Consider the following 10,129-nt stretch of genomic DNA (forward strand, 5'->3'; position numbering starts at 1 on the left):
AAATAGCGAGAGGAAAAAAACCAGCCACAAAACGAAGTGCTTATGCCAGAGTCACAGATAATTAAAGGGTAGGAGTTACAGATCACACATGGGAGTTCCCGAAATCTTCATGTGCTTTAAAGTTTTTAGGAGTGTTAACTTTTTAATCCAAGATGTTCAGGAGTCAGTTAATCCTCCAGAGTGAAGGGAGGGAAGTTTGAGCTGGCACAATGGCAGTAAAACTACCTGCACACAAAAACCAGTTTTCTGGTTTCCCAGACATTTTTTGGCTGATCCCATTATTCCTATAAGATAAACAGCCCATGTGCTCCAGAGTATCTCAGGAGCTGAAAAAATTTGCATATGAAAATTTACATGTGAAAAATTGCAGATCTGCATTAAAATTAGAAAGGAAAGGAGGAATTAGCAGTGGGTTTTCCCAAGACCAGCCTGAGGCCGGTAGTGCCAGGTAACTGTGTGGGTTCTGTAAAAACAGGAGTCACGTGGAGACATTTGAAATAAAGCAAGTTAAAACGGGGCAAACAAAAGTATTTGCAGTCAGAAATTAAGCATGCCTCCTCATTTAAGAGAAGCCCCATCTTTACATTAAATTTGGGATACATATATGTTTGCTTTTGGGAGACGAGATATATTTGAGTCATGCAGAACAAATGATCAAGCTAACAAAAAGTTCAGGAGCTGTTATTTTTCATGGACTTAATTTAAAAAAAAAAAACCAAGTTCTTTGTGCTTTGGTATCTTCTTGTTTTGTGGAGCTTTCACTGGCACTTAATTCACCATTTGTAATGGGGGTAAAACTGTAGCTGATTTTCAGATGCGACCAGTCAGGATAGAAGAACTTGCTTGAGAGAGTCAGGAATCAGTGGATGTTAGTCCTCACCAGTGAGAGCTGGATGGGCTCTGGCAGACCTGCTGTGGCTTATCCGTAAGCACCGTTGAAACGTTCTGGTCAGGGCACTGGTTCAGAACCAGCGCATAGAATAAGCACCAACTGGGGAGAAAAAAAAAACCCAACACCTCAAATGTATTTTTATTGAAAGTTTGTAGCTGACTCAGATTTTTGTTATGATGGGCTAGGTCACGTATAGGATGGACAGATTGGTTTTATACATGCTAAATTTTTGCGTCTCGTCTGTCCTTTAATCCTGGAAAGCCCTTTGGACCGGTCAGCTTTATTATCCAGCCCAAGTTTAAGTAGGGGAAAAAATGTATTTTGGTCCTGATCCTTTTAAGTCTTCAACTGCCTGAAGGCAGCGGGATGTGAGAATACCCATCCCTTTGCAGGGTTGTGCCCTTTCTGCCTGTACTGGCTGCGCTGCTAGATTTAGAAACCCAGGAAATCCCAGTTTACCTTTGAGCTCTGCCGAACCACCGGCTGCTTCCTCGTGGAGCTGATTTTGCCTGTTTTGTGAGTGGTGACTAGAATCTGGTTTTGTTTTATGTCCTGTAGGGTTGCTGAGCTGGAAGATGCACGTTTAAGATGGAAACTTCTGCTTCAACTGCTGCTGGGAAAAAAGAAGGGAAAGGTGCAGTTCTGGAGGGGAATGGCTTTACGGAGACGGAGAAGAAACCCACTCCTTTAGCAGCTGCAGGAGCAGCAGTGGCACAAGGAGGTACTTTATGTTTTCCACACTTTGAAAGCAGCAGGGGTGTTTTTCATTAGACTGTAAGATTTTAATAACTATGGTGGCATCTGTCCTGCTGTGAACACGCTGAGTTTATTGGGGTTCTCGGCTGTCGGAGGTCACAGGAGTGGGAAGCTGTGTCGCCGTGTGGCATCCAAACATCACTGCACCGTGATAAGTCACCGCTGCTCCTAGAGAACTGGATTGGGGTGAGGGAGATGATGGGCGGTGAGAGGTGGCCGTCGGAGAGCTGAGGCATCCCGTCACTGCTTGCCACTGGCCGACCGGTGCTGTGTGGTGTAGGCAGCATGGTGCCTGCCGCTCCTCCATGGAGGAGTTAAAGGGTGGCTGGTGAGGCTGGCTGGAGCTGGGGGAGTGCCCTGTTATCATGGTCGGGGAGGGGTGTCGTGTGCCGGCTGTGATCCTGCTAATGAGCTAAACAGACTGCACTGTCTTCAGCCATTGCTGCTGGGATTTCATGGTTAGGGAGGAATTTGGGATTGTCCGGCCCCAATGCAAGAATGTTCATAAAGAACCCCCCCCATTTGCACCGTTCCTCTTAGTGTCAGAAATAGCTCAGGTCCTGATTTCTTTTTCTGTCAGCGTTTTTGGGAAGATTTTGGTCGTGCTGGTGTTGAAGTCAATTGGGAAGCTTTCATGGACCCCCATGGGCATGGGGTCATTTTTGGCAGGTGTAACACCGGTGTGCTGGGGGACGTGCAGGCGTGTTGCTCCTGCCTCCTCTCACCCGCTACAGCAGGCAAAATACAGCCCCAGAAAACACATCCCTGACTGGCACACATGTGCTGGTGGATCTCCAGATTGGTGTCAGGGCTTGCCCACCTTCATGGTGGCTCCAGCTGTGGGCCAGGCTGTGCCCGCCAGGGAGGCACCACACTGCCTTTGGTGGGGACTGGGACTGAGCGTCCTTTCTGGACAGGGCGTAAGGAGACAAACTTAGAAGGGGCTGCACCAGCTTGGATGTGACAAGAGACATCCCAGCTGTGTAAACTTTGCAAGCAGCTTTTCTTCCCTCTTTAAAATATACCTTATTGCTAGCCAGAGTCTACCTCAAAATGAACCCTTCCCCTCCCCTTCCTTCACTGCAGGGTGGTTTCTCATCACCCCAGGAGAGCAGCATGTCTCCTCTGCAGGCTCCTCTGTTTCTTACACAGCTCGGCTGGAGAGTTTGTTTTCTGTTGGCTGAGTTTTGAAGATAGTTCCCAGCCCAAATTGCTTAAATCTGCTTGATCTATCCTTCCTTTTCAACACATTTGTTACTCAGTTTTAATTTCCACATTGACCTGGGAAGATTCAGATGTACAGAATAAGGCAGCAGCTACTAGATTATAATCTATCAGATTAGTTCATATGTTTGATAAATTTTGTTAGTCTTTGTTAGCCAAAGGAACGTTTTTCTTAAAAAGAACTAGAAGATCTTTTACACAGAATTGTTTGGAGCGAAACACAATTTCATGCTGCTGAATGGGTTTGAGCCACCTTCCTTGTGAGCACTATGCAAAACGGCAGAAAGGAGGGCTCGTCGGGTGGCAGAAATAGGGGAAAGGCAGAGACAGCAACATGCAGAAGTTTGCCATCCTCCAGCAGATTTTGATCCCTGTTGAAGAAGCACAGGCTGTAGGAACCATGAGGCTGCCCACTGGAGGCATCATCTCAGTGACTGGCAGATCCAAAGGGCTGATTGGCACCAACAAAGTCCAAGCATGTGCTAAAATTCAAAACCCACAGACGTGCTGCTGTGAATAAACACCTTCTCCCCACTTGGCACTTGCCTTGGGAGTGCCTCCACCGAGGAAGCAGTCACTGCATTTCCAGAGGTGCGATGGAAATGATGATGCCCCCGAGGTGGAGCATCCATCGGCCCATTTGGCACCCCCGGAGACTTGATTGGTTTTTAAGCGTCCAGTATTATATGTCCCATTAGCAGTGTGCTCTCGCCTTTGGAAAGAATGATTTACAGGCTCAATATTTCTCCTTTTATTAAGAGGAAGTGGAGAAGTAAGTGAAGGATTGTTTGAAGATGTCAGGAGAATCGTGATGAAAGCATTGTGTAATGAGATGTAAAGAGCGAAATCTGTGTCATGCTGTGAAGAGAAGTGCTCATAAATGACCTAAAATGGCTAGCAGCAAAGAGGCGTGCGATCGGACGCCGGCCCTGGGACTCTGCAGGTAATGCACGTGCTCTTGTGGTTTGGAGGGCCTTCCTTTGAATTCTGGCTAGATATAATACATGCTCCTGAAAGGGAGCAGCGTGGTGTATACTTATAAGTAGAAAAATTAATACAAAGTCATCTTATAACATCAGTTAATTGCAAGGTGTGATTTAGCAGATAATAACAAAAAGGCTGGGTAGCGATTAAACTGTACTTACATGGTATTCATGCTAATGTAACATATTTGCTTCACTAAACTAGTGTAATTACTTATAACAGGCCAGAAATATACATATTTATGCTCATATTCTTACAGAAGAAAGCAAACGAGGCATGGAGATTAATTACACTGTTCAGCGTGAGGAGGGGAGGGCCTCCGAGCTCCCCACCCTGCTTTGGGGCCATACGAACAAGTCTTTATTCTCATCCAAGACAAACTCTTGATTTTATTTATTGTAGAAGTTTTACTCTTTGTACTAGCATGTGAGAAAGTGGCAGCAAGGCTCATCTAGTGCTGCAGATCACCAAGCTGCTCTCCAGAGCCAAACAAACATAATTTGCAACACATTTCTTCTCCTTTATTCTACTGAGTCACACAGATGGAGTGCCAACATAGCATGTTTCTCAGATCATAAGGTTTTCTTTTTCCCTTGTAGAAATGAATAGATTCATAAGGTTTTATTTATAATTAAGGCAATTGAAGCAATAAACTGAATATTGGTTATATAATTGAGGAATAGCTATTTTATTATATTATTATTTAGACTATATTATTATAAGGTAATAATATGTCCAGTTTCCATTTCTAGTTCCCTTGCTTTGGATATTTGTCCCAAATGTTTGCAGCCTTGAGCAAATTAAGTTATGGTTGTAGGAAAAGAGATCGGTATTGTTGATGCCGTAAGTGGAGAAGAGTCCTTTCATACTAACAATCTGCATCTCATTTTTAGTCTACTAAAGCTGCCATTTTAGAGATCTTCTGTGACAATTTTTTATAGTAACTCATTGATCAGATGTTCAGAAATTGGCCTCGCAGAAATGACATCAGGGAAGTCTCTCCTAATTTTCTATTATTCCATAAATCATGCCGGCCAAGGAGTCAAAGCTCCTCTCTTCTGTTTCAATAGGTGCGTGTGTGTGTGTGACAGAGATGGAAGCCGGTTTTAATGACAGTATGTAGGAGTTATAGACAGTCAGGTCTGCAGAAGAGCCTCTCACTTTCAGTGCCTCCACTTCTGGAAGGGCAACTCATAACACTTCATGTTTAGAAAAGCCTTTTGCTGAGTTCAAAAGTGCATATCGCTGCGTAGGGCGAGAGGCTTTGGAGCAGAGCACCACGTGAGTGAGACTGGGTTGGGTCCTCCAGGCTAGCACTGCGACATCCTCCGTATCAGCACGCACGAGGAAGCCCAGGCGCGTGGCTGGAGGAGAAATTTAAATGAGCCAGTCTTTGAAAGGCAGAGATATTTAGGAAGATGGGTTTCTCATCTTGTAATAAAAATTAAATACAAATTCTCCTAAATGCTAACTGCCTGACTTTAACAAGGCCCAGAATGCACCTTTCCCTCTCCACCCCACCCTCAGCATGACACAAACACCAAGTTCCCAAATTGATGGTGTTTATGTTTGAAACATTTTTCTGATGTCTGGCTCTGTCAAGACTAATTTTAGCATTTCTAAAGCTGGGTAAAAATACAGCCTCATTACTTTGATGTCAGAGCATAGTTTACTATTAGTATATTCTGGGGTTTATCATTTTAGTCATGTTTAACACGGCTGCAGCAGGCATGCACTATTAAATCTGGCTTATTTTACATTCCTGTCCGAGATTATTTATTTGGAACAATTTCCTCTCTATCAAAAGACACGGCTAATGCTGAGTTTTAATGTGTTATTTACACACAAAATAACCTATTTACAACTCAGTATCTGCCGCAGGGAGAATGAATGGGGCAGTGCTCCCTTCATCCTGTTGTATCTGAGTTTAACAATCTGGATTGCTAATAGAACCATTTATCACGGGGTGGTAATTTATTTTATGTTAGCTGCACAGGTCTCCCTGCCTCTGATCTATGGAAATACTTTGTATATAATGAAGTTCAACAAGTCATTTGGTGTAAACATGGGGAAACCAAACTGCAGAACCAGTAAGACTCTGGCTACACTTTTTTTCCAGGAGGTAACGACTCTCCTCTGATATTAAGGCTTCAATTGATGAAATACAGCTCTTCGCCCCGCGTGTGCTGTAAGGGCAGAGCATGGGGCTTTTCTGCAGTGGAACAGAGATTGGGATGGAGTTTGGTCACTTGATTTATGGGCTGGAGGGAATGCTCAGTGCTGCAGAAGTAGCACACTCAGCCCTTTCATAGGCAGAGAAGGGCAGGGAGCACCTCCCATCGCTCTCCAGAGGTCTTCTATAAGCAAGCCCTGAGTGGCGCTGGCAGGGAGTCCTTGTGCAGTTCAGCTTGTCTCAGTGCTGGATTATGGGAAGACCATGTAAATGAGGAGGAGGAAATACCAGCATCCCAGCAGACCTCAGCGCATTGAAAAAATATATAGTTTGTGTGGCCTGAGACTCAGACAAATTAGGAGAACAGCCCCTATGAAGTCATCTCCTCTGTCCACGCAGGAGGGGCAGGGATCTTCTCCAAAGAATGTTTTTCATTCAGTTGTTCACATTTTCCAGGAAAAGGAATATAACCAGTACAAGCACATTCTTAGCTTCCCTGCCCTGTATTGCTTTGCTGCATACAACTTAAAACTTTGAGATATGCAGTTAACAGAAAAGTCTGGGTTGGCTGCGGGAGGGAAGGGGGCAAGTGGTTAAAACAGAATGGTGAGAAAATCCCAGAATTTAGACTGCTAAATTCTCCTGACAGCCACTGTGTGTCTACTGCATGTAGCTCAGTGGCCCCCACCTTGGGTAGGCAACGCTGCTGTAAGAGTGACGGCAATTAAGAAATGTATTTCTTCCCTAAACGTTTCCATCAGTCTTTTATAAAAGTAATCCTGTTGGGTCTTAAAGTGGGTTTCTTTGTCACCATAGCCTTTCTGGCTGGCCAGATTCCCTACAGGTCTCTCTTGTGTACCCACTCGTGTCCCTTTGGGAAGCCAGAGGTTGCAGATGCTTAGACTGGTGCAATGCTGAGGCTGCTCCTTGGTCGTGGGATATCAGGGCCTGTGACTAGCTGCTAGCTTTGAATCATGCTGGTTGCCTGACACCTGCTTTTTGGGATAGTTTAGAGGAATCCATGTAGAGATGGATGAAGTTAAAGCCATGCTGCTCCATTTTTATGTTCAATGAGCAGTATCTGGTGTGCGGGCATGGCAGAGAGCACTCTGGGAGCAGCAGGTTTATTTCTTCAGCTACATGGGACAGAATTTTAGTAGCTAAAATTGCCACAAATTGTGCCACAAAACCCACGTCTTTTCTTCTGCCTGCCCTCTTTCCTCTATTCATGGCTTGCAACGCTGAGTCTCTCTAGTCTCTTCTCTAAAATAGTCAGCAATGCATCTTTGTAGGGTAACACTTTCCTTTGCCTAATCAAGTGATTGGAGTCCTACTTCTTGGCCACTTCTTTTTTTTCCCTCATGGGGGAAACCCCCTTCCCGAGTCCCTGTACTGGGTTTCTCTGTGTGGTAACGGCCCTGTGGGCGAAGGTGGAACCTCAGAGTGGAAACCATTAATGTTTACAGACTTTTTGATTCACATTGTGTAGCCCTTACAGATGATGCCAGAGTCCATATCACCAAAGCATTTGATGATGCAGCAACTTTATAATATCAGCCAGCATTCACTGATTGTATACAGCTCCCCCAAATTGTCATACCAAAGATTCCTACAATTTCAGCCCATTACAGATGCCGAGGTACTTGGAAGACAGAGCAATTTAATCTTATCCCTAACCACATGGGAGGATTGCACGCCAACTTGAAAAGCTTTTAGGAGTTTAAAATGAAAAAAGGTATTCTTCACAGACTGGTTCTGGCGCTGGTGATCCCAACCACTAAGTACCACCTGAAAGACCTTTGTATTTTGTGAGTGTATTATTATTATCATTAATAATAGTTGTAATAATAATAGCTTCCACTTTCCTATTATTTTGTAAGCTCCAAAAGCTTATTCTGGCAAGTACTGATACATCTTCTTTTCCGTGGATCCAGTTTAGACTTCAGTAAAGTGCCTCTCAGAGGGTACCTAAATATAACCTTTTTAACTGATGCTAAACTTACCTATTTGTGGGTTGGTCATTTATAGTCAAGTAAGAAAATCCAGTGGTGATAATGGATTATATTTATCATGGTGCTTTCCTGGACTGTCTCCTCTGCACTGCCAGCATGTCCCCATAGTTTTTAGTCTCTTTGGCAGTTTTTGCCCGAGCATCTGAGAATTTGCACAGGTTTTGTAAATTAACTCTCCCAACACCATCCATTAACCATGGCATTTGAGTCTGCCATAATCATGGGGGACCAGGAATAGGACTTGTTTTGTCTGAGGTTGGCTGCCTAAATGTTAGGTGTCTAGTTTGGGATCCCTTTGCATTAGAGTGGAGTAAGTCACGTTGTGGAGATGACTGCTTTGTTCCCTTGAGGGCTTCATGCCTGATTTGAGGTGGCTAATGTTAGGTGGACAAAATCCCAGGCTCCTTGACTTGGCCGAAATTGCAGAGTGGGGTTCAAGCAAGGAACCAAGGTGGGACTAGATTAATGCTTTAGAGCCCTTCATTCATGTTCATCAGTCCGTAGCCTGATGAGCAGTCTGAGAGCCCTGACTGCCAGCTCTGAACTGAAATCTCACCCCGTGGGTTCTCAAGTCGGAGGCAAACTCGACACCCAAGTGTCAACACAGCCAGGAGAGCTGCTTCACAGAGCTGCTCCAGCTTTACACCAGCATTGACAAAACTAGTGTTTTAACAGCCCGTTCAGAGAGATGGGTGATTTAAAATCCCCACTAAAAAGACAAGGAAAAAATCTAGTAAATTCTAAAGGCTACAAAAGACTCCGAAAAATAACCCAAGTGCAGGAAGGCTATTAATGCAAAAGTAAATAAGCAACTAGAGAGGCCAGTTGTGTAAATCACTTTAAGGGGAACAAGTCTTAGATAAAATCCATTCTTTTATCACACAGATTAAGTCTTCCTTTTGACACTAAATAATTGATAGGGTTTGGCAGAGCGTTCCACGGCTGCCTGCGCGGAGCAGTGGGACTGCTCCTGGGGTCAGATGAGTGGCAGAGAAAAATGTTCTTAGAAATGCTGTGCATCCAATACCAGCACCAAGAAATGGGGCTTGTATTCCTGGCAGTTCCTAAAGAATTTCTGCATGGCCTTCAGAAGGCAGCCACGCACCTTGAAGCAAAAGGAGGACTTGGAATTGCTCGTCTCCTCCTTAAACTGCCCCCCATGAAACCAGGTGGTCTGTTTTCATGTTTTCATGTGGTGATGAATGAGGTGCAGAGGCCTCTGAGGACAGTGCCTGTTCCTCTGCACCATTTTTAATTTTTTTTTAATAAGAGAACATGAACTGTGCCGTCTGGTGGCTTCTGGGAGCCCAGGTCCTGTGGGGGGTTCTCTTACCTTGGCCAGCCCCAGTAGTGCCTGTATACTTCAGCCTCTTGCACTTCTCTCCACACATGAGCATTCTGGTAAAACAGGGAGATACCATTGCTCCCATTCTGCAGACAGGGAGCAGAGAGGATTTTCCAAGGCTAAAGTGGCTGTAATGGGCTTAGCTGTTTCAGAGAGATGTCAAGGACTGGTTATCTCTGTGACTTCAGAAGTTCGTAGGTGGTGTACATGGGACATCCCTGGTGGTACAGAGGACTTAGCCCAGGTCCCTTGGGTCACCATATCCTCTAGCAAGTCCTTCCTCTCTCACTGTGTCCTGGTTTCAGTTGGGATAGAGTTAATTTTCTTCCTAGTAGCTGGTACAGTGCTGTGTTTTGGATTTAGGATGAGAATAATGTTGATAACACACCGATGGTTTAGTTGTTGCTAGGTAGTGCTTACACTAGTCAAGGACTTTTCAGCTTCCCATGCTCTACCGACTGAGAAGGCTGGAGGTGCACAAGAAGCTGGGAGGGGGCACAGCCAGGACAGCTGACCCCAACTGGCCAAAGGGACATTCCATACCATGTGCCGTCATGCTCAGTACAGAAACTGGGGAAAGCTGGCCGGGGGGGCCGCTGCTCGGGGACTGGCTGGGCATCAGTCAGCAGGTGGTGAGCAACTGCATTGTGCATCACTTATTTTGTATATTCTTTTATAATTACTGTTATTATTATTTTCCCTTCCTTTTCTGTCCCATTAAACTGTCTTTATCTCAACCCATG

The 10,129-nt window shown here is 44.8% G+C and overlaps 1 protein-coding gene across 1 annotated transcript in view; it reads left to right on the plus strand.

Annotated features, from left to right (window-relative positions):
* The first annotated feature begins 1,480 nt into the window (after nucleotides 1-1,480).
* Nucleotides 1,481-10,129, plus strand: part of GLI2 (GLI family zinc finger 2) — a 146,934-nt gene continuing 138,285 nt past the window's right edge. The window contains exon 1 of the mRNA XM_009274982.2: nucleotides 1,481-1,613. Within this exon, the coding sequence (XP_009273257.1) occupies nucleotides 1,481-1,613 (133 nt within the window). The remainder of the gene's footprint in view (nucleotides 1,614-10,129) is intronic.

Source organism: Aptenodytes forsteri, unplaced genomic scaffold, assembly GCF_000699145.1.
Source record: "Aptenodytes forsteri isolate BGI_AS27 unplaced genomic scaffold, ASM69914v1 Scaffold255, whole genome shotgun sequence".
NCBI lineage: Eukaryota > Metazoa > Chordata > Aves > Sphenisciformes > Spheniscidae > Aptenodytes > Aptenodytes forsteri.